Source organism: Labeo rohita, chromosome 12, assembly GCF_022985175.1.
Source record: "Labeo rohita strain BAU-BD-2019 chromosome 12, IGBB_LRoh.1.0, whole genome shotgun sequence".
Classification (NCBI taxonomy): domain Eukaryota; kingdom Metazoa; phylum Chordata; class Actinopteri; order Cypriniformes; family Cyprinidae; genus Labeo; species Labeo rohita.
In genome coordinates, this window is record NC_066880.1 from 13,106,514 (window position 1) to 13,132,185 (window position 25,672).

At 35.5% G+C, this 25,672-nt stretch overlaps 1 protein-coding gene across 4 annotated transcripts in view; it reads right to left on the reverse strand.

Annotated features, from left to right (window-relative positions):
- Positions 1–23,372, reverse strand: part of spata20 (spermatogenesis associated 20) — a 51,529-nt gene extending 28,157 nt beyond the window's left edge. For all 4 annotated transcript variants that reach the window (XR_007828868.1, XM_051124697.1, XM_051124698.1 and 1 more), the window contains exons 1-14: positions 23,108–23,372; positions 22,451–22,588; positions 21,985–22,049; positions 21,745–21,899; positions 21,513–21,656; positions 19,376–19,577; positions 19,047–19,177; positions 18,857–18,961; positions 17,834–17,908; positions 17,051–17,263; positions 14,887–15,079; positions 13,664–13,832; positions 6,402–6,610; positions 2,310–2,509 (exon numbers count right to left, since the gene is read on the reverse strand). Coding sequence is in view for 3 of the 4 variants with exons in the window: in XM_051124697.1 (XP_050980654.1) it covers positions 2,310–2,509; positions 6,402–6,610; positions 13,664–13,832; positions 14,887–15,079; positions 17,051–17,263; positions 17,834–17,908; positions 18,857–18,961; positions 19,047–19,177; positions 19,376–19,577; positions 21,513–21,656; positions 21,745–21,899; positions 21,985–22,049; positions 22,451–22,588; positions 23,108–23,313 (2,205 nt within the window). In the remaining variant the exon portion in view is untranslated. The remainder of the gene's footprint in view (positions 1–2,309; positions 2,510–6,401; positions 6,611–13,663; positions 13,833–14,886; positions 15,080–17,050; positions 17,264–17,833; positions 17,909–18,856; positions 18,962–19,046; positions 19,178–19,375; positions 19,578–21,512; positions 21,657–21,744; positions 21,900–21,984; positions 22,050–22,450; positions 22,589–23,107) is intronic.
- Positions 23,373–25,672: the final 2,300 nt, after the last annotated feature.

Consider the following 25,672-nt stretch of genomic DNA (forward strand, 5'->3'; position numbering starts at 1 on the left):
CTTTTTGGAGCAAGGGACCCCTTAATATTTATTTATTATTATTTTTTAAATAAATACTTATATACTTATTTTATATTTTATATCTTCGTTTATTATAGCATTAAACATGGATGGAAATATCAATAAATACAAAAAAATCATTCAATGATCAGCTGAAACCAAAATGTGATGCAAAATACTTATTTCCAGTAATATGACATACGAACATCTGGCAAGGACCGAGAAAAATCATTCAGCATGGCACTCAATCTACTCCGTCTCTCCTCGAGGCTGATGCATTTAGAAATGACAGTCCCCACTGGAGAGAAGTTCACTTCCAGGTTTCCAGAGCATGAAGTGAGGAGGTTCTTCAGTGGGACTTCATTACATCCAGCCATGGTTTGTCACCAGCATATGCTGTGTCTCGCTTGCTGGTTTGTTGTTTTCCCTGCCAGATTTTCTATTCAGCAAGCCTTTTGTGGTCAACCAGATTCACTGGCTGGTTTTGACACAACTATAATCAATAGGGCCTTTAACTGAGTCTTCCAGAAGGCTTAGCATGGCCCACACGTGCCTAGGGAAGTTCAGAACGGCTCTCCAGATGCTGAGTTCATTAAAGTTGCGTGCACAATTGAGAGCTTCCTGTCAGGCTGTATTACTATCCGGTACAGTAGCAACAAAACATTGGACCGCAAGGACATGCAGAGTGCGGTGCGGTCAGCTGCATATAACACCGCGGGTGTATCGGTCAACCTGCAGGACATCTACACCAGATGGAACAGGAAAATCATTGAGAACTGAGTCGCCTGATCAATGGTCTATCAGTTCAGTTTAGTTATGCCTGGAGTCGTAATTAATTTTCATTAAGGCAAAAAGCATTGTTCACTAATTATTTAGTACACTTCTGGACAATAAAAAAAAGAACTCATTTCTAAACAATATTTATTAATAATAATAATAACAACAACAATAATAATAACTATTATTATTATTATTATTATTATTATGGTAAGAAATATTTACATATAACAACAATATATAAGTAAATAAATGTAATAATAAATATGTGTTTATTTAGATGAATATGTAAAACAATGTTTAAAAATAATAATAATAATAACATTATTATTGTTGTTGTTATTTTTATTATTTGTTAAAAAATAAATACATTTAACTACATAAATAACTAATTAATAACAAAAAATATTTATTTTTTAAATTAATGTTAAATAATACATTAATAATAATAATAATAATATTATTATTATTATTATATGTTAAAAAAGGTTTACGTTTAACAATATATAAATAAATATGAATATGTAAAACAACAATAAATAGTACATCAATAATAATAATAATTATGTTAATAAACTTTTACATATAACATATAATAATAATAATAATAATAATAATAATATAAAATACATATAATTAATAATAAATATTTTATTTATTTATTTACATGTATTATTATTATTATTATTATTATTATATTAAGAAATATTACCATATAATAACTATATATAAATATCATCAATTAATCAATTAATTAATTACTTAATTATTTATTAAATACTTAAATATTTATTTGTATGAATATGTAAAACAATACACATATTATATTAGGAAATATTAACATATAACAGTCTATAAACACAATTAATTATTTAATTATTTAATTAATTTATTTATTTATTTATATATATATGTAAATATGTTAAATTATACATTTATAATAATAAAAATAATAACACAAATTATTATTTTTTTATTTGTACATTATTACTATATGTTAAGAAGTATTTACATATAATAACAATAAATAAATATAATGAATCATGAAAATTCATTTATTTATTTTCATTAATATGTAAAACAATGTTAAATAATACATTAAAATATTAATATAATAATGGTAAAATAGAAGTAATAAATAATTAACAAATAATCTAAAAAAAACACTAACTAACTACCTAACTAAATAAATAAATAAATACTTGTTTTACAGTTTAAATAAGTTTTACTTAAATCATAAATATTAAAAATCTTAAGTGTTAAAACTAATCAGGAGCAAATAGTGAAAAACTGTCAAGACTTGACTTGGACCAAAGGCTAGAAACCTAGCCTTAAAAGACTTGAGATTGAAGTCTGATTCTACCATAGGGACTTGTGAACATGTCTGTCTTATTGTAGTATTCAGAGTCAAGGAGGCTTGAAAAAAAAGAAAAAAACATTTCATTGCCATTGCATCATTTGGACATGATGTGACAAGTGTAACTGGACTTTTAAACTTCACATTCAGTAGTCGTAGACCAGACTGCAGTTACCTGTTTGAGAGTGTAATGCTGGGCCATGACACTACGGACCATGTCTGGCAGGGCGATTGGGACTTTAAGCAGTCTATCAGAGAAGGCAGTCAGTAATTGCTGCGAGCGCTGTGTCCAGTCCTGCCGGCCTGTGAGGTGGGAGAGTCGCAGCAAATTCATGGCTGACACAGAGTTCGCACTGGGTTCGGCACCGTCCTGATCTGAAAAATTAAAGAAAAGAAAAAAGATACAATGCTCTTCCAGTCAGATAACCAGTCCAGCAAAGTCCAGTTTCAAACACACTGATGTGAACAGTCAGACTTTTGAAAAAAAAAAATGGCATCATAACATTGATGGTTCCAATATCAATTTAACCAGGGCCCATTTATCAGGTTAAGCAGAGCTATAAGTGCCTGATATCACAAGTGAAGTGGCTCTAGAGCTGTGAGTTGATTTACTTTATCTGCTCTTTGTTTGTGTATGTGCAAAGGCGGTGTTGGGAGTGGGTTCCCGTGCCTCGTGCCACAATGTAATGAGCTGATTGCATCTGGAAGCTGAGAGGGATGGAAGCGATGACTGATGAAAGGCAGCAATGCTGTCCCAACTAAACTCATGCAGATGATATCAGGTAGCTCGCCGCTCCTTAGAAGACACATGCACCACACATGGCCATTTACTGCGTGCAAGTCATGTCAGAATGATTGTATTTACAAGCTGATCGCACATTAACGGCACCACAAATCTGGATTTTCTTAAAGCTTGACGAGCTGGGAGTGTGTCAGTTTACAAATTATGGTGGAATAAAATAAGTACTGGTTAGTTTGTATAGCTTAGTGATAAAGCTTGTTAGAAAATACTCCTACTTTGCCACAAATGTGCATCCTTTGTGTTGCATTTACTTTGTACTTTCCTGAAATACACTACAGTTAGAAAGTTTAGGTTCAATACGATTTTAGTTTTGAAATAAGATAATACTTAAGTTTCCACAAAAACATAAAGCATCCAATAACAATTAACAGTTGATAATACGGAGTACCAAATATGGAATTTTCTGTTATTTCTGAGACAACGCTTCCCTGCCAAACACAAAATTTTCTGTATTAAAGCGACAATGCTTCCCTGCCAAACACAGAATTTTCTGTTATTTGTGAGACAACACTTCCCCACCAAACACAAAATGTTATGGTATTAAAGCAACAATGCTTCTCCACCAAACACGGAATTTTCCGTTATTTATGAGAAAACACTTCCCCACTAACACAGAAATTTTCCATTATTAAAGCGACAATGCTTCCCTGCCAAACACAGAAATTTCCACTATTTATGAGACAACACTTCCCCACCAAACACAGAATTTTCCATTATTTAAGAGACAACCCTTTACAGCTTAACACAGAATTTTCCACTATTTATGAGGCAATGCTTCCCCACCAAACACATAATTTTCCGTTATTAAAAAGACAGCGCTTCCCCGCCAAACATGGAATTTTCCATTAAAAAGAGACAGCGCTTCCCCACCAAACACAGAATTTTCCGTCATTTAAGAGACGCTTCCCCGCCAAACATGGAATTTTCCATTAAAAAGAGACAGTGTTATTTCCCTTATTTAAGAGACGCTTCCCCGCCAAACACAGAATTTTCCGTTATTTAAGAGACGCTTCTCCGCCAAACACAGAATTTTCCGTTAACTAAGAGACGCTTCCCAAACACAGAATTTTCTGTTATTTAAGAGACAACGCTTTCCAGCTAAACACAGAATTTTCCACTATTTGAGGCAATGCTTCCCCGCCAAACACAGAATTTTCCGTTAACTAAGAGACGCTTCCCAAACACAGAATTTTCCGTTATTTAAGAGACAACGCTTTCCCACTAAACACAGAATTTTCCATTATTTAAGAGACAATGCTTCCCTGCCAAACACAGAAATTTCCACTATTTATGAGACAACGCTTCCCCACCAAACACATAATTTTCCGTTATTAAAAAGACAGCGCTTCCCCGCCACCAAACACTGAATTTTCCATTAAAAAGAGACAGCGCTTCCCGCCAAACACAGAATTTTCCCTTATTTAAGAGGCGCTTCCCCGCCAAACACTGAATTTTCTGTTATTTAAGAGACAACGTTTCCTGGCAAACACAGAATTTTCTGTTATTTAAAAGTCCAGAATCTCCTAATCAAAAACACAGGCGAGGAAGATGCAGAATGTGTGACAGCATAAGACAGCAGATGATTTTGAAAAAAAAAAGTGATAATGTTAAACAGCGTGCACTTGTAATCGCTTTCATACACAATTATGATTACAGCTCCATATGTTTCGCTTTCTGGTGTTTTGCCTAATTCTAACCCCCGGGCAATCCGACGGGCACAACACCATCTTAACAAGCTTGCTCGGTAGCTCAGCCGGCACAGAACTGGACTTAGGATGTTGAATCCTTGGGTACGAATCCCGTGAAAAACATGAATCACAATGAAAAACGTAAGATGAGAGATCGAAAAACAAGCTAAAAGGGCATGCCTGCGATCAGATTTTTACATCACATTTGCTTTTGTTCATACTATGAGGTAGGTTTAGGTGTAGTGCAGATGGCACTATTTTAAAACGTCACAGAGCATTGAGGTTATAGCACCACTCAACGGTCACATACGTTCTGGGGGGAAAAATGAACACTCTTTTAGTGCCACTCAGTGGGCATTTCACATCGAATATGTCAAGAAACGTACATGGCGCTACATTTTTCACGTCTTGTGAAAAAGTTTTTAATGGTAATGCAGCTTCCTAAAATGCCTCCTGTCCTTGTGTGGAAGCGAAAAGCTAAATGAATTATGACTATGATCACTCATAATGTAGAACCTCGCAGGAGGACTTGAACACAGCATTGCATGTGGTCAATATGGAAAACAGCCTTCTATGAAATACTGCAACAAAAATCTTTGAAGGACTCAAGCCCAAAATAAAGAAACCCAATAGCTTTATTTAAAAAAAAAAAATTTGTGGCTAGACTGTCTGTGCCTTTTACGAAACGGCAAAGCTGACTCGTTTTGGTTTTGTCTACTTTATGCAAGGCGTAAAATGTAGAGTGGCAGATGCTTTGGGAGGCAATCCGTCTTCCACCGGCAGAGAGAGGTGAAGGGACTCGGTTCTGACACGTGACAGCACCGCATGGCTCCTAATGGAGCCAACTCTGCACGCTTGGCTCACTATATAATGGCCCAGTCACTCAGAAAAGATGAAAAATCTGTCTTATGTCCATTTTAATTTATCAGAAGCAACAACAAAAACATAACAGTTAGCTTTCTCGGCCCTCATCCATATCTCATTGGTGTCACTGCCATTTTCACAGTGCCATCAGTCACGGCCCAGGCACGCTGGTGCGACTATTCACTCACATCAGCTCGTACTTCCAATTCCTGCGGAGAAAATATGGAGCCAAGCCATTCGGGACATTAAGCCCCGGCACTTATACAGTTCGAAGTATGTGTGCAGATCTTTTTTTTCTTTTTTGTGTTGTCGTGGGAGACAAAAAAAGAATGAAAAATCACTCTCTCATACCATTTCCACAGCAATGTCACGCAGAAGGTGATGAATGGTGCACAGCGTGAAATAAAAGGGATGTGGTGTTACTTCAAGGAAATATCAATTGCTTTAACAAAGCAGTCTTTGATGTACTGGATCAGTCTGCTATATTGGTCAAGTTCTACCCAGAAACACGGAGAGGGCGGAGGAGAACATTTCAGAATTCATCAGAAGATGGACTGGAAAAGAAGTGTCGAGAAAAAGGCAGTGTGTTTGGGTGAGATAGAATAGAAAGAAGGACATTACAGCATAATAAAAGACAGTGATGAGGTTACATAAGGAGAGAATTGGGCGGTTTCAGCAGGGCATGTCTGGCTGAAACAGAGTTACCCAGGCGAGGGTCCATAAGAGCGCAGTGTGGTGGTGCTATCAGCAGTGGAGTGATGTAGAATGTAGACTGACAGCTACAGATCTTCATCATCCTTTCCGTGACTCATAGCCACCCACGCATTCCCAAAGCAAAAGCCTCGATCCATAGGCTTTTCACACCCATAATACAGGGTAGCGTCACACATGATGTCACATTTTTACTCCTTACCCTGTTTGAGAGCCAGCAGTAGCGTCGGATCTGATGGGTCGCTGCAGAAGTAGCCGCTTCCCTGGGAATCCCAAAAGAGCTGATCCTGCCTCAGCTGGAGTTCTTCAGCCCACTGCAGCCAGCGGACCCTTTGCGTGGCCTCAAACAGGTCTAGCAGCCCACACACCACAAAGGCGTAGTCATCCAGGAAGCCTGCGATGGGAGATGCACTGGGGAGAATATTATAGAGAACATTAGTAGGAAAGGGGAAGACTTTCTGTTCTTACACAAATACAAATTCAATTTCTTATTAATGTCGGGTTGACCGATGTAATAATGTCGGGCTAAGCTACGCTGTGCTGATCGACATAACATAAGCTCTATTGACTGCAATTGTGGCATGCTGCCAATTTACCACAGAAATAATTTAAACTCCAAAAGAATGGCAAACGCATTTACAGTAATGCAAGTATCAACAGAAGCCTAGCAGACTCTTGTCTGGAAGGTTTACAGCAGGAATTTGAAACTCATAAACTCTACAGATACCTTGTATAAACCTTATTTGAAATACGGAAGTAAGCTACAACTGTGAATGCGTGCCACATCCAATTCAGATATACAGAAAAAAAGTTTAACCAGAGTTAGTATCATTATAAAACTATTACAGTTTTTATTAATATTTTAAATTACTTAATTTTTAGATTTTCCATTTTTAATTTTTGGTAAATGTTTAAATATTTTTGTTATGTTTTTGTCATTTTTGTTTATGTTTAGGTTTTTATTCGTTTTTTAAATATATCTGCATAGTTTTTAAATCATTTTTATTTCAGTTTTAGTTTTAGCTATTTTAGTTCACCAAGTTGGACTAAGTTCAAATTAGCTGAAACTACAACTGGCTATAATAAAACAAAAGTTGACTTTTTATATTTTATTTCATTTCAATTAACGTTTATTTTAAAGGGGTGCTATTATGCTCTTTTACAAAATCTTACAAAGCAGTTTAAATGTGGCTTCAAACGATCCCAAATGCGGTGTAAACGATCCCAGGTGAGGAATAAGGTTCTTATCTAGCAAAACGATCAGTTATTTTCTTAAAAATAATACAATTTATATACTTTTAATGTCAAACGCTTGTCTTGTCTTACTTTCCCTGAACTCTGTTTTTTTTTCCGGTTCATGACAGTTAGGGTATGTCAAAAAACTCCCATCTCATGTTCTCCCTCAACTTCAAAATCATCCTATATCGTTGTTTTACCCTTTTTTTTTTTTTATTTTTTTTTTTTTTTTTTAATGAAAATAAGCGATCGTTTCACTAGATAAGACCCTTCTTCCTCGGCTGGGATCGTTTACAGCCGCATTTGGGATTGTTTGAAGCTGCATTTGAACTGCAAATTCCAGAAAATATTGAGATATAATTTTTTTTGTCATTATCGCACACCCCTACCTGGAAACTTTGAGTTATGAAAATGTATGTAAAAATATATGGATGAATCACTCATAATAAGAACAAAAAGATGCATTGATAAGGTGAAAGTCCATTTTATACCAGTTTAATCAATTGAAGGACAAGCAGGAATTGTTGACGGTATGCAATCTATAGAGATGCCTTTGACCTGAAATTCTATATTACTCCAACACAGGCTCATGACATTCTATGGCCGGATGTACTCTTTATTTACAAAGTCCTTTAAAAACCAAAGGAAGTAGTTTTTTTCCCCTGAAGTTCACCTAAACTTACTTGTCTAATAAAATAAGAAAGTGGAGGCAGAGCAGTCTCTGTTTACTGAAAGTGAATCTTTTTCCTCACCGAAGCGCCGTGTTAACACGTAACAGCCCCGATGGGAAAAATACACATCACACACACTCACAGGGTAAAGTTACTGCATGAATTACATCCTGTTTCAGTCTATTACAATTGCTCATGTCCACATGGTACTTTTATTCTTATTTCAGAGAGCTTCATGTTGATTTGCTGCCAGAACTGGCTGTTGCAATCCATGACATGAAATTGGAGGGAAATGTCAGGAGCAGTCGTTTTGTCTGTCGCTCCACTTCTATTATTAAAAGGAAAGCTCGCCAAAAAACCTGGCAAAATCAATGCAAAATCAAGTGGTTAAGAGTCCGTCTGCGAGATGCCGCTAAGCTAAGCTCTGTGCATTGACTGAAATGCATACAAAGACATTTAGCAGGACCTTTGTGTTATAAAAGCCATTTGAAATTCCTTTTGAGGTGATGTCAACCAATAAGATTGCAAAAGTCTTTGAAGTCTAAAATAAATTTGATTCAGATCGCATCAAGGCCCTTCAACCCTTGTCTTCAGACCCTTGAACAGAGGTGGCACTGTGGCCGGCTGAGTGTGAGGAAACAGATAGTGACAGGTCTGAAGATAGCACAGTGTCGGCAGCAGGACGGACGAGACGGGTCTAACGCTGGGAACTTAACCTCCATAGTTCTTAGTTCAAACAACTGACATTCCAAGGGATGAAAAATGTCATGAGGTGCCTGTGAGAAGAGCGCCCTCAACATCTGACCCCTGCCATGTCATTGTCTCAAGCTGTCAGATCGAATGGACTATTCAAATGTCATGTACCAGGTGAATTTGGATTAAAACCTGGTGACTAGGTACTAAACCTTTGTGCTTCAAAGATCTTCTGTTGATCCCTAATACGAAATATGAGCACAAGATGGTAAAATATCTATTGCAATATAAATGGGTCTGGGTCTAGATGGTTATGGCATTTAGCAGCAGGGGCTAAACGGTCCATGCTAACTAGATCTTTATAAAACCATGAGGCATGTTTCTTCTCAGGTATTCTCGACCCACAGCTGGGTTTATGGGTTCAGAGAAAAATATGACTCCTCCGTTTCAGTTCCTTCTCAGTAAGACAACAAAACAAATCAGCCTGCCAGTCAATTTTTAATGAACAGCTCTCCCTGGATTTTTCCATTCCCTCCTTATTCGTTCTCTGTATTCTCACCAGGTGATACAGTCTCTTCAAAGTGCAGCAAAGCCACATCATAACTTCCACACAAACCTGTCAGGAGACCGAAGCTATAAAAAAGAGCCTAACCTCTATCTATCTCAGGAGCCAGAAGGCTTCTTGTTCCAAACTGATAGATCTACTCACAATGCAGTATGATTTTTATACAGCTGAACAAGATTTGGACCATTTGCCACATTCCTTGGAATAACAGCACAGCCACTGGATGGTTCATGAATAATTCACCTGGCGCTACATTTTTACCTGGCCCAGAGACTATAGCATATTTCTTCTATTACAATAAAAGGCCCTTAATTCCATTTGAGAACTACAACAGTCAGGTAACCTGTCTCGTTCTTATCAAACATTCATGCCAGATTTCGCTCTAAATGTTTTCACTGCATGGCACAGGGCTCTTTAAAGGATTAGTTCACCCCAAAATGAACATTCTGTCATCATTTACTCACCTTCATGTCGTTCCAAACCCACATGACTTTCTTTCTTCCGCACAAGACAAAAGCAAAGGCTGTTTTCCATGCTCTTTTCCAAGCAATTACAAAGAACAGGGTCTAAAGCTTTCAAGCTCTAAAAAGCACCATAAAAGTATAATAAAAATGGTCCATATGACTCACACACTATATTCCAAGTCATACGATAGCTTTGTGTGAGAAAAAGCGTAATAGCCAGCATTCACTGAAAATCTTAAATTCACCAAGGATCAGCTAAGTCCTTAAAGTTTTTTTTTTTTTTCTTCAAATGCAAAATAATGTCCCAGTCACATTTTCTTGGGGAGACACTGATTTTTAATGCGCCTGTTTTTCATAAAGTTTTTTTTTTTTCAGACTAGTGGAAAGAAAACATCCAAAAATACTGTTAAGTGTTTCTTTTTTTGTCAGTCTATTTATTTTTGTCAATAAATTTCAATTACAATATATATTTTTTAAAGGCCGTTTTCTCAAAACGAGTTTTTTCTCCTACACTGAGTCATAAATCTCCACTTCAGTAGCACTTACACACCAAACTTTGCATTTTTATTCCTGTCTATGTCCTGAAGGTTTTTACAGATGGATTTGTTCATATATAATTTGCTTGATTATATACAACTTTTTTTTCCCTAAAAAAACGTGAAAATATTTTTCTGTCTGTTCTAAGTATTTTCTGAATTATGGAATGACAAAAATTAGACCCAGAACTCCCTCTGTAAAACATTTGAAACTGACTTCATCCAGTGTTTAAATTTCTGTACTAGAAATGTATGCAAATTAGTGCATATTTAATTAAATAATGCCTCGTTTGCATATTTAAACCTAACATTTGAGAAAACTTGTAATACAAAAAATGCAATTTTCAATGTAATCAATCAACTGGGTAAGTAAGGTGATAACTATTAGTTATTTTTTACCCTATTTACCTGCTGTGTCTTGTCTTACACTATCACAAAAAGAAAAAAAACTATGTTATAGTTTTACATTAACAATGTAATGAACATTCTATTTATTAAAGCAAAGAATGAATTTCATCAAGTTACTGTTTTTAAGCATTTTACATTTATTCATAAATAACTCAAGGCAGTAACAATTTAAGCAATATTTTTTATTTGTGAACTTATGTCCAGCTATTCTTTTTCATAGAATAAAAATAAAATAAATAAAAAGAAAAATTCTTTTTAATATTCTTTCAACTATTTTTACATTTTTTTTGGATCATCAGTTATCAAAGCTCTGTAAATATTGGACACAGACAGAGATTTACTTTTAATTTCACCAAACTGATTACTTACTAAAAACTCATACAGATCATGTTTTTATGCCACTTTAAAGGGGTCATCGGCTGCCCATTTTCCACAAGTTGATATGATTCTTTAGGGTTTTAATGTAAAGTCTATAATATACTTTGGTTAAAATTTTCAATGGTTGCGTAAAACAACACCCTTTTTACCTTGCCAAAATCAGCTCTGCAAAAATCATCCCATTCTGGTTGAGGCTGCTTTAAATGCAAATGAGCTCTGCTCGCCCCGCCCCTGCCTTCTCTCTGTGGAGTGACGAGCATGTTTACTTTAGCCGCATTTAGCATTTAGCCGCTAAACTTGCTAACTAGCACATTATTAGGAAAGGCGATCGCAAAGATTCATTAAAAAACCCTTATACTCACTTCTGCTGTAAGTGAAGCTGGATCACGAATGATTTGCGCGAACATAGACAGATATATGTAGATCGGGAGGTGCATTCCCTTCACAAACAAACGTAATCCACTGCATCTTCAGTGGCTCAGATGTCGGGAGTAAATGACGACCACTATGTTCATTATTACATCCAGCAACACAACACCTCAATTGCTCAATTCTTGTCTAACTTACATCCCTGCTCCGGCATCAGACATGGAGGCTGGGCTGTTACAACTAATCATGTCAATCAACTATCATGGGAGCAGCCTCTGTCGGTGTGACGCCACAAGGGCAGGCATCTGAGAAAGGCTCGATTTGAAAAAGGGGATATTATTTTTACAGGTTAATTTAAAACCACTGCATGGATTTTTTTCATTATAGGGTAGATGTGTACATACACTGCCAACAAACATTAATGTCCAAACAACATGTAAAAGTGAACTTAGCATCCGATGACCCCTTTAAGTCTTATTTTGCCATAAGAAAGTGGTTATATGAAAGTGTGTGAGTTGTTTATTTACTTTTTTTAAGTTATTCTTCCCATTAACGGCATTATATTGTTCATTCAGAATGATTTGCGGACACGGAACATGCACAAACACAAGAGGTGGGATTTACCGCATGAACCAATCACAGCCAGTCATAACCAGTCATATTCAATCATGTCGCGATAGAGGCATGGCCTCCTCTCACATAACTTTCCCCCATTCATTCTTATTTACCCCCCAACAAACTCACAGCACGCTTTAGGGGGTTTGTTAAAACTCAAGGGAGAGAGACGAGGATTCCCGCTGTAACTTTATCTGCTGGTGTCGCTATGTTTCTTTAGAAAAACAAGTGATTTCTACTTTTTAATATTATATTTTGTAATACTGGCGTTCTTTTATTTTTTTACTATGAATTTTGAGGAGCCACTGCCTCCCTTGCCTCCTCGGCGAAAACGCTACTGAATAGAAGTAGCTGATGCATGATTTGTAAATGAAACCTTATTTTGTTTTAATGTAAATTTATGTCTATTATACAGTTACGGTGCTTTTGCATCCTATATCGAAGTTTGAAAGCTTCAACCCCAGTTCACTTTCACTGCATGGAAAACAGCAACCAGTACATTTTTTTTTTTTTGAGAATTTCTGACAAAATCTTAAACAGCTTGAGGGTGAGTAAATAATGAAATTTTCATTTTGTAAGAACATCCCTGTGCATGAATGTTGAATATTCAAAATCAGGAATAAGGCAAGACAGTATTCCTCTTCAACAGATGAAATCAGGTGGCCAGAAACACAACTAATTCCCCAGTAATTCATCTTCTTACTGGGACGCTTGGTAAATTATTCCCTGCGAGGGAAATCCTTGAAAGGAAATTAAAAACAAACCACAGATTTTTACAGGAGAAGGAACATCACATCCTACGCTAAATTCAGAATATAAAGTTCAATCAGACGATTACAGAGGGAGTGTTCCTGATTAAGCATTATGTGATTTAACAACATGACAAAGCTAGTTCTTCATTACCCCATTGCGGATCGCTCAGTTAAAAAGGTCTGAAAGCAGCCAATTGAAATCAGTCATAAATGGTGTGTGGGTTAACTCATAAAAATGATCAGCGTGACCTGAGAAGCACGCTCAGCATTGTGGGATGACCGATGTGCTGACACAGTGTGTTAATGAGAGGTACAAATGAGAGGTTACCCCAAGAATGAGGCCAGCGAATTTGTGTGTGTGTCAGTGGGCGATTTCATACGTGAAAAGCTTTGTATTGTGCTGATTCTGGGTCATTTCTACATTGGCAGGATATGTGCCAAATCAATTTAGACCTGGAAGGAAGACAGAATGTGTGCTAGTTTTCCTGGCCTACTGTAAAGGCACATACACCCTCATCATAATCAGTGGTATTTTAGTATTATTTGTATACAATTACTTGATAGTTTCTTCAGTAATTGTGTTATGTGCTTGTCATTTTTACTCTTTTTACATCCTCCAATTACAAATTGGCCAAATAGGCTTTTCCCTTCATAATGATGGGAAATTATACTGAAGCTAACAAACTAGCTGTTTATAATCCATAGCTGTTCTTATATCAGCCTCGGTGCTTTTGGAGGCTGAATACATATTTTGGGAAAGCCAAAAATAATCCTTACACTTGCTCCACCTCCATATTATCTCCACGATAACAGGAATGGAGAATCCTCTGGCCCTCTTCGTCCCACAGGTGTTCTCGAAGAAAACAAGCTGCCCGCTCAGCTCTTTCCAGCAGAGCCTTGTCGCCCAGCACGGCTCCGACACGTGCAAACCCGGACAACATCAGCCCTGACCAACCAAAGAAATGGGAGTGGACACAGATTACAAGCTTTGGAAAACTTGAGCGTGTTCAATTCAGAAAACAAGTTTCTTGGAATGCCATTTTCTGTCTGTGGTTTCTGCAGTAAAAGAACATGAGCAAACAAACTCAGCAACTAGATAATTTAAAACTCGCAGGGAAGAGTTTTGCCTCTCAGATAATGAAACTCCCCCCAAAAACGTTTTGATAAAAGTGCAATAGGTGCCAGCCAAGACAGAGGAGCTTTGAAAGGAGACATTAAGACTATAAGATCTACAGTACAATGTGTTCGGAGGGCTGGGGATCACTAACAATAGTCCTGTCGGAGCTCCATGTGCCTGTAGCCCTGACATGTCTCACAGCTATGCGAGTGGGCCTATCAGGTTTGATTAATGCGAAGGGTTACTCTGCAGGTAGCAATATCCAGTCGGTATGAATTAAGAATGTAATGGAGCGTAGCTCTGGAAGGAACAGTTTCATTAAACAATGTCTCAGGCTTTCTTTAATTAAGATATCAGCTCATTAGTCACTATTCTTTGAGCACTTTTGTCAGCCAGAGCTCCAGAGGGGCCTTGGCACCCTGCGAAGGCTTTGATATCCTTTCATTAAAGACAGCGAGGGCAAAGACCACAACCCAGAGGTCCCCTCTGTGGGCTTTTAAAGGCTTGGCACCACATCTAAGCACCCCATGAAAGAACTCTAACATTATAGTGCTGCTATTAAGGCAAACCCAGTCGAGAAAAAAAAACATTTACAGAGCTTGTCGAACACTGGACCTTGTTCGCAAAACGAAATCAATAAAATCGCAAAGATAGGAAGGGGGTACACATAGCTTCAGGGGATGCAAGCTTTGCGAATTTTCTTCATGCCTCAGCCTCTCATTGATTAATTGATGGCTGTTTCCATTTCAAAACACTCTATGAAAAGCAATTAACTCTAATTAGAGTCTTTTCCTGGTTCAGTGCTCTGGGATTTCCAGCAGTATATTACTGGGTGACACATTTAATTTCTTCATTTCTTCCAATCAGGATGCGGGAAACTTACCGTTCCAGGATGCTAGCATTTTGGTGTCCAGGTGAGGAGGTGGGCGCGCTCGCCGTACCTCAGCCAGCTTGGTCCTGGCGTCGGACAACAGATTGGACAGTCTGTCCACGCTGATGCCAAAGTGAGCAGCGGTGAGCTCCACTGAATAACGCACAATCAGCACATTTTGACCCTGCAGCTCACCATGAGGGTCCTACAAAAACACCAGCAGCATAAGATTTAGTATCAAATCATTAAATGCACATAAACAAAGATATTGCAGATTAGGTATTGCATACATTACATGCTAACCGTTGATTTTCAAAACAAGGGACAAAATAAATCAGACAAAACATACTATTTGTTTTAACCAAATTCATGTTGGAAATTAATGAGGGCTTGTTCCAAAAAACCCACCAAAATGAACAAAAATGACCCATAAATTCAAGACAAAGAGGCAAAAAATGTCCCTGCACAATTAAACAATGTATTAAGACTGTTGTGATTAAATGAAATGTTAAAATGAATGAAAAGTGTCAATTCATGGAACTGCATTTACAGTGGCATGCAAAAGTTTGGGAACCCCTTGCAGAATCTGTGAAAATGTGAATAATTTTAACAAAATAAGAGAGATCATACAAACTGTGTGTTTTTATTTAGTACTGTCCTGAGTAAGATATTTTACGTAAAATATGTTTACATATAGTTCACAAGACAAAAAAATAGCTGAAATTATTAAAACAACCACCTTCAAAAGTTTGGCAACTCTTGGTTCTTAATACTGTGTGTAGTTACCTGAAAGATCTACGACTGTTTTTTGTTTTGTGATGGTTGTTCATGAGTCCCTTGTTTGTTCTGAACAGTTAAACCGAGCACTGTTCTTCAGAAAAATCCTTCAGGTCCTGCAGCATCTTTTGTATATTTTAACCCTTTCCAGCAGTGACTGTATGATTTTGAGATCCATCTTTTTACACTGAGGACAACTGCATGACTCAAACACAACTATTAAAAAAGGTTCAAACATTCACTGATGCTCCAGAAGGAAACACGATGCATTAAGGGCTGGGGGGGTGAAAACTTTTTGAATTTGAAGATCAAGGTAAACTGTACTCAATTTGTCTTTCGGGAAACAGTATCTTCTGTTGCTTCCGAAGGGCAGGACTAAATGGAAGAAAATGATATTTTAACAAAATAAGAAAAATTTGGAGATCTTCATCCTGTTCAAAAGTTTTCACCCCCTCCACACCCCACATTTTTGGTCTTGTGGACTATATGTAAACATCTCCTACAAAAATATCTTACTCAGAACAGTACTAAATAAAAAAAATAACATGCATTTTGTATTATCTCTCTTATTTTGTTAAAATTTTCACAGATGCTGCAAGGGGTTCCCAAACTTTCGCCTGCTACTGTATATTTGCTCACACTGCATCAGCTTTTACACGCTTTTCTTGTACAGCATTGAGCCTTATAACTAATCAAACGTGTTTCTGTTGAACTTAAGAATGCACTGGCCAATCAGAGGCTCTTAGATTAGTCAGCGCTAAAAAACACCGGAGCTGTTGTTGAGTGCGCACGCTCGCCAATTGCCTCATAATAAGCAACACAGTGCAGATACAATGTAAATAAAAGACTAATTTCATAGCTTCAATGATTATAACGGGACTTTTTACATAACTTGTGCTAGACTTGGCTAACACCATGGACCGACGTGTGTCTGTGAAGCCACGTGCCGAAAATGAAACAAAACGGTTTATATTGTTTTCTATATCAATATTAATAATCATTATTGCAATATAACAAGCAATAATCTACAATAATGATTTTTGTAATAATATTGCAGCCCTATGAGCACCTGATTTTTACATGTATAATTTAGATACAATTTGAAAGCCGTTTAAAATATTGATTAAAGTAATTAGGTAAAATTAATTATTTGACATTAAAGACAACATAATATGGTTTTTATAATAATAAGGTGATTATAAAATTTGCTCTCACAAATTTAAAAAATACCCCTAGGGGCAAATATTTCCTTAATGAAAAAGTTCATTTCTGACCCTGGTACCCACCTACTAGACAAAATTGGAAATTGGAAATTAAACAGAATTTGTGTTGTAGCCAAGAATCTTTCTAACATAGTTAAAAAGGTTATGGCTCTCATAAAAACCTCAAATTCCCAAACCTGAGCGGGGTCTACGTTGCCTTGCTCTTTTACACCATAATGATGCATGAATATATCCGCCTGTGTTGCACCTCCTGTAGTGCCTTCCACGATGTCAGGAAGCAGCTCTCTGATCTCTCCTGCTGTCCACACACAAAACGCTCCCTCTCTCTTCTCAGTGGATTCCACCGTAGGAAAGGAATCTGCATCCTCAGCGCTATAGAAGCCGCCAGACTGCAGAGGGCAGCACAATGCTCATAATCAAATGTGGTTTATTTATTTTTTTGCCACTTGTAGGCTGTTTTCGAAGTACATTGTGGTTTCTTGAGAGGGTCATTACTTCTTAGCCACAAGTTTTCTTGTTAAAACATGTTACTTTACATAACTTCAGCACACAGTGAACCTCTGGTTGTTATTTACAGAATAACAACAAGGGGGGGTGATTTATAGTACAGCAAGAATGTTAACTTTCTTTGTACAAACATGTATATTTTAGGTCAAAGAAAAACACTGACCTCTAAGTAACTCTCACAACCAAAAAATCCTAGATAAATAAGGTTCAAGGTAAGCATTGTTAGTACCTAATTACTCCATGAATCTTTACAAATACGATTTTTAAAATTTAATTGTGTGTGTCATCAAACCATTCATCATCACAAGATGGCTGGCACCCTGCAGAATGGAAGAGGGCTGACCTCAAAAAGGGCTCTGACCTGGGCGATTTTTCAATGCATTTGTGGGTTAGTGCTGATTCAGCATGACTGGTGCCAAATGTGGGATCTAATGAGGGAGAAGAAGACTCACCTTGTCGCTTAGGTCTCTGGAGACGTAAAGCAACACGTCACGAGCCACATCTGCAAACAGCCGTTCTCCAGACACCTGCGGATATAAACAACCATAATAACACCACACCCAGCCAAGCCAATGCCACATATATAACTATAGAACATTTTGTTGATTCATTATACAAATCTTAAAATCATCTTAAAAGAAAAGTTTACCCAAAATTTAAAATTCGCTGAAAATTTACTTTCAGGCCGACCTAGATGTAAATGAGTTTGTTTGTTTATTAGAACAGATTTAGGGGGGAAAAAAATCACATTACATCACTTGCTTACCAATGGATCCTCAGTGAATGGGTGCCGTCAGAATGAGAGTTCAAACAGCTGATAAAAACATCAAAATAATACACAAGAACAAAAAAGTTAATCCACTGTTGTCTTCTCAAATCAAAATCCATCCACATATTTGTCTAGAACAGTGCATATTTCTCTCCTGATTCAGATGAGATGACTTTTCACTGAAGAAAGCAATATTATGGATAGAGGACTAGTACTTTCGCCAAAAAAAAAAAACACCTTGGTAAACGTACAAACAAACAGCATATACAGTTAATTAATAGACTGGAGTCATGTGGATTGCTTGTGGATTATTGTGATGTTTTTATCAGCTGTTTGGACTCTCATTCCGATGGCACCCATTTACTGCAGAGGGTCAATTGAAGAGTGATGTAAATAATGCTATTTTTGTCCAAGTCTGTTTGGATAAAGAAACAAACTCATCTACATCTTGGATGGCCTGAGGATGAGGAAGTATTAATTTTCGGGTAAACAATCTCTAACTTAGGCTTTTGATATAGAACCACAGAATAAGCAATATATAAAGTATAAAGTCCTTATTCTGTTTACAAACTCCAGAAATACACCACAGTGTTTTATTATTGCTTTCTGGCCATAAGCAATTATCTAGTGACATAAGAAACACAGAAATATATTGTATAATAAAATATATTAAACACACAGAGTACCCCCACATACATATTCCCACCTGGTATGCAGTAATATAGGCCACAGCAAGCTGGCCTTGGTCATATAACATCTTTTCAAAGTGAGGAACATGCCAGGAGGTGTCTGTGGAGTATCTGTGAAAGCCCTGAAAGAAAGAAGTTTATTGTGTTTGGTTTTGTAATTCTGAAATAGTCGACACTGGTTCTGTATACACAGTTTTTGCATGTCACCTGTGCCACATGGTCATGAATGCCTCCCAATGCCATCATTCGGAGAGTGTGAAGGGCCATTTGCAGTGCTTCTGCTCCCTCAGAGCTGGCCCGATTTACTGCCCAAAATGACATCAGGAACATCAGGTTCACTGCAGAAAAGAAAAACACAAGTCCCATTTACATTATTAATGCAGGTGCGTATTTGACAGGTAATTAACTCACAAGACAGGTGGACAACATGATATTGTGTTTATTCTCTTTGTGACTCTTTGTATTCTAATAAATTTATGACAGATTGTAAATACTGTACAAGCTGTAGTGATAAATCCTTTCAGTGTTTTGTTTACCTGGTGAAGGGAACTTCGGTGCCTCTCGAAAACCTCCATATTCTTCTTCATAAGAGTGAGCCAGCTGCTGGTAACATCTGTTGGCAACATCTGGGCTGGATGGAAGAGTTTCTCCAGGGCTGGCAGAGATTTCTGTCCCCTTCCTGAGGGCTTCCAGGACTCTCTCTCCACTAGATTCCAGGGTTTCTCTGTTGCTCTGCCACTAAATCACACAGTATGAAGGTACTCAGATATCAGAGCACCAAAGTACAAGGTTTTCAACCAAAGGATGCCATTGTAGATATAAAGGCAGCTATATACACTGCTGTTTTTTAAAGATGTATCTTATGCATTTATTTGATCAAAAATACAGAAAAAACTGTAATATTGTAAAATATTATAACAATGTGAAATAACAGTTTTCTGTTTTAATATACTTTAAAATATAATTTATTCCTGTGATCAAAGCTAATTTTTCAGCATCATTACTCTAGTCTTCAGTGTCACACGATCCTTCAGAAATCATTCTAATATTCTAATTTATTATCAGAATATTATTTTTTTTCAGGATTCTTTGATAAATAAAAAAACAGCATTTATTTAAAATAAATGGAACGATATACTCGACCGTTCTGTTTGGGGTCAGTAAATTTGAATTCTTTATTAAATACTTCTATTCAGCAAGGATGAGTTAAATAATAAAACGTTACAGTCAAGATTTATATTGTTAGAAAAGATTTCTATTTTGAATAAACACTGTTCTTTTTAACTTTTTATTCACCAATACATCCTGAAAAAATATCACAGGTTGCAAAAAAATACTAAGCAGCACAACTGCTTTCAACGCTGATAATAATAATAATAAATAATAAACCAGCATGTTAGAATGATTTCTGAAGGATCATGTGACACTAAATACTGGAATAATGATGCTAAAAATTCAGCTGTGATCACAGGAATAAATTATATTTTAAAGATTATTAAAATAGAAATCATTATTTTAAATTGGAATAATATTTCACATTATTGCTTTTTTTCAGTTTTTCTGCATTTTTGACGAAACAGATGCAGCCTCGATGAGACTTAAATAAAAAATATTAAAAATCTTACAGATCCCAAACATTTGAATGGCAGTATATTTTCATGTATAAAGACCCATTTATAATTTGAAAAAATAAAAATAAAAATAAACATAATGCTGTTAAAACATATTTATATTATACGATTTTTTTTACGTTTTTGAAGTAAAGTCTTTTATGCTCACCAAGGCTGCATTTAAAAAGTAAAAACAAGAAAAATAGTAATATTGTGAAAAGTTCTTACAATTTAAAATAACACATTTTAATATATTTAAAAATTTAGTTTAGGCTGAATTTTAAGCAGCCATTAGTGTTACATGATCCTTTAGAAATCATTCTAATATGCTAATTTACTAAAGTGCTCAACCTTATTATTATTATTATTATTATTATTATTATTATTAATGTTGAAAACAGTTGATTCATTTTTTGTGGAAATCCTGATATTTTCTTCAGAATAAAAAGTTCAAAAGAACTGCATTTTTCAGTTTATTTTATAACAAAGTAAAAGTATTTACTGCCACTTTTGATCAAGTCATTGCATCATTCCTGAATACTAATTATTATGCAGTTATTAATTCATTAAGTATTAATTTACTTTTAAAAAACTTAAATATTATAAATTATAAATAATATTAAATATTATCCGGAAAAAAATACTTTCTATTAATTTGATATTTTTAAGACCACTGTTAGATTTATAAACTAGAAAATTTGACAGTTAATAGAATTAAACAATTGTTATAATATCCAATTTGTTAAACTTATTTTGTCATTATGATTATTACTTTTATTTTTATTATTTTTAGCATTATTAGTACACTTTTCCATGGATCTCGTAGCACCCTCTTGTGGCTACCTGACCACAGTTTGAAAACCCCTGCCCTAACTGAGTGCCAACGCTCACTAGGGGGCCTTGGTATACAGGGAGGCGGGAAATAAAATATATATTTTATAAATATTAAAAAAATTAAATAAATTTTTTTTTATTGCTAAACATCACATTATAAACATAATGTACTGTTTACACTGTTTTTTTAAATAATCAATATATAATAACTTTTATTCATAGCTCTTACTTGTGATATAATTCGTAAAAGCACAGTTTTCAGTCCAGGTCTTCTTCCACTGTCTCTGGGTGGGAAGTAAGTACCACCTATGAATGGCTTGAGATGTGGTGTAAGCCACACGCTCATTGGCCAACCACCACCGCCACTGGTTGCCTGGGCAGAAAGCATTCATCATATTTCAATTATACATGACACTTTGCATGTTCCAGCACTGACAAAAATGAATTCTACTGATCCAAACCTGCACAAATGTCATGTAAACTTTGTCCACATCAGGCCTTTCCTCTCTGTCCACCTTTATACAGACAAAGTTCTCGCTGAGGATTTTTCCAATCTCCTCATCTTCAAACGATTCCCTCTCCATCACGTGACACCAGTGACAGGTGGAATAACCCACTATAACAATAATAAGCAGTAAAAACATGCTGTAATATTTAGGCTTGTGTGTTAAATAACACTAATACAACATGGATCATGTTACCTGAAAGAAAAATGGGCTTGTCTTCACTCCTTGCTTTATCAAAAGCTTCTTGTCCCCAAGGATACCTGGTAAAGAAAAAAACACCAGAACATGACTAAACAAAATACTTGGTAAAACATATCAGCCATGATCTAAACTTGGTTTGTATTTAAGTTAACACAAAATATAGTGTAAAATATTGCACTTTTGTATAAGACAAAGTGATGACCAATGTATACATATTACTTTAAATTAAATTAAAATCTAATAAAACTCATATTAAGGTTCCAAGTTAAAGTTCCATGCTTTTTAATGGAAGAGATAATACACTAATACAAGAAAGTCACAATACATTAATACAGGGAAGATATATTAGGAATTGCGAGTTTCAGAAAGCATTCACAGGGTGCTTATTCTTGACAATAACTCCAAAAATTAATAATCTAAACTGTTTTACAGTAAGCCTGAAGATCTCAGAGCCCCTCACCAGTCCACAGGGTTGTGTGCATGTTGTAATAGATATGAAGATTTCTCTTTACTCAGGCGATTGGTGTGTTTTGGGGTCTTTAGTCTGCCCGGTCCATCACTCCCAGATGCCATGCTGAAGAAAACCGCTCCAGAAGACCTAAAACAATCATTGAATACATCTGTGGTAAATGAAATAAATACTGAAAGTGCTCTAACTGTGTGCCACTCTCTGGGGGACCCTTGGTAAACAGGGGTGAGGAAATAATAAAAATTTAGAATGGTTTTGAGAACTTTTCAGGTGGCTGTCCAGCTAAGACCAGCTTAAACTAGCCAGGAAACCAGTTTAAGGGAGGATATGCCAGCTTTTGTTTGTAAACAAACTTTGGAACAGTCACAGTATCATAGCATAGGTTTATACTGCGCATAAACAATGGCTGTGTCTCAAAAGTTCCAAAGCTGTCTATCTAGATAGCATTTTTGTATGCATTTAACATTAATATTTGTCCTAGACAGAATTTTTGGGCATCAGCTTACTTGTTTGAAACGTATAATCAAGGTCTCTGTATTAGCTGCAGTGCTAACGAAGCTTGAGACGTTTTATAATCGGTTGTGCAAGCACGCGTTCAGACATGAAGCACGGTGTGAATGAATGACGGTGTCAAAGGTCAGTGCCTACCTGAAGCTGTCCCAGGACAATTTGGTACTGGCAAGCACTGACTTTCGGCCAACCTGGGGGGCTTGTGGTGGTCCAGAGAACCGGCTGTTGTGTAAAGTATGAGGAGTGTCTTTTCGCAGAAGGGATCCGGTGAAGAGTCTGGCCTGTGCGATGTGTTTGGTGGTGGTTGATGATGTAGACCACGCGAAACCCAGTCTCAGCATCATAGATCCGCACCGACCTGCCCTTGGTGCGGATTCACGCAGTGAACTGTCAGTGGAGTGACCTGAAATTCATATTTGCGGCACTAGATGTCGCACTAGATTGTGTTCTAAACAAAATCAACAAATGAAAATATTAGCATTTTTACCTGATCTGTCTGTAGTGACATTTAGAGTAAGTTACAGAATTATTTCCAAATTATTCGTATTAATTTACGTATTAATTTACGTTAACGCAAAATATACGCTACCACTCAAAAGTTTTTGAACAGTAAGATTTTTAATGTTTTTTTTAAAGAAGTCTCTTCTGCTCACCAAGCCTCCATTCATTTGATCCAAAGTACAGCAAAAACAGTACAAATATGAAATATTTTACTACTTAAAATAACTTTCTTTATTTGAATATATTTTAAAATGTAATACATTCCCGTAATTTCAAAGCTTTTATTATTATTATTATTATTGTTATTTATTTCTCTTTCAAGAACAAAAATACAAAGATACTTAACATCAAACATAAAATAAACAGAAGTGGGGGACACATATAACAAGTATGCATCATGGAGGGTAAAAATTAAATTTTACAAACAACATTTTTTAATATTAGAGACGTTTTTATACATTTCTTGTTCGTAGTACCTGAGATCAATGAGTCATAAAATATGTGACCCTGGATCACAAAACCAGTCATAAGGGTCATTTTTTCAAAATTGAGATTTATACATCATATGAAAGCTGAATAAATAAGCTTCTTATTGATATATAGTTTGTTAGGATATGACAATATTTGGCCGAGATACAACTATTTAAAAATCAGGAATCTGAGGGTGCAAAAAAATCAAAATATTGAGAAAATCACCTTTACAGTTCTGCAAATAATGTTCGTAACAATGTATATTACTATATTTTACAGAATAACTTAATGGAACATGATCTTTACTTAATTTCCTAATGATTTTTGCCATAAAAGAAAAATCTATAATTTTGACCCATACAATGTATTTTTGGCTATTGCTACAAATAAACCCCAGCGACTTAAGACTGGTTTTGTGGTCCAGGGTCACATATATTAAGGTCTTTACAAAAAAATGAAAAGAGGGAGTAATAGACATTATTTTTGTTTTATGTATATGGAACTTCCCAAGAAGTATTAACACCTTTAAAGTGTTATCTACTACATCTGATCCAGTATTGCAGTTCTAAAAAAAAAAAGATCATTCTATTTTAATTATTTTATAAAATATATCAAAAACCAACCTAGATACCTGCTTCCAAAAATCTTCAGAGTATTTACAATTATGAAATAAGTGTGTAAGTGTTTTATTTTCTAAATTACAAAATGAACATTTAGGTGAGACAACTTTTCTAAACTTGTTAATAAAAGAGTTACAAGGATAGTGCGTAATTTCAAAGTTGAATGTTTAGCATCATTGCTCCAGTGATCCTTCAGAAATCATTCTAATATTTTGATTTGCTGCTTAAAAATGATTGCTGCTTAATTATTTTTGTTTAAAACAGCTGAGTAGATTTTTTTCAGGTTTCTCTGATGAATAGAAAGTTCAGAAGAACAACATTTATCTGAAAGAGAACTCTTTTGTAATAATATAAATGTCTTTATCATTACTTTTTTTTATCAATTTAAAGCATCCCTTGCTAAATAAAAGTATTAATTTCTATAAATACCTAATTTCTAATAAATAAATAAATACTGGTTCCAATGCTGATCTTTGGATCTTTCTATTCTTTAAAGAATCCTGAAAAAATGTATTCAACTATTTTAAATATTGATAATAATAATAGTAAAAATAATAAATGTTTCTTGAAGAGCAAATCAACATATTAGAATGAAGGATCACGTGACACTGCGACTGGAGTAATGATGCTAAAAATGTAGATTTGATCACAGGAATAAATTACATTTTAAAATATATTCAAATAGAAAGCAGTTACTTTAAATACTAAAAATATTTCACAATATTACTGCTTTTAGCTGTTTTTTTGTATTTGTATTAGACAAATTGATGACGATTTTTTAACCAAACATCACAGTATAATTGTTTATTTTTTTTAAAATATTTAGTGTAATTAAAATGAAATTAATTAAATTATAATTGAATATATTATCTCAGTGTATTGTGATTTCCTAAAGGTGTGAAAGAGAAAATAAACGTTATTAACGTTTAACGTGATATTACGAACATCAAAGTTTATAGTACGCGAGTACTAAGTATTCACAGTTTATGTGAAAATGTAATTTAAATGTCATTTTTATTTCATTACAGGTTTGGATTTGTCTCCCTTCAAAACAATTCCTCATTTGACCGTTAGCGGAGGCTTCTAATGTAACCCGGAATTGGAAGTTACA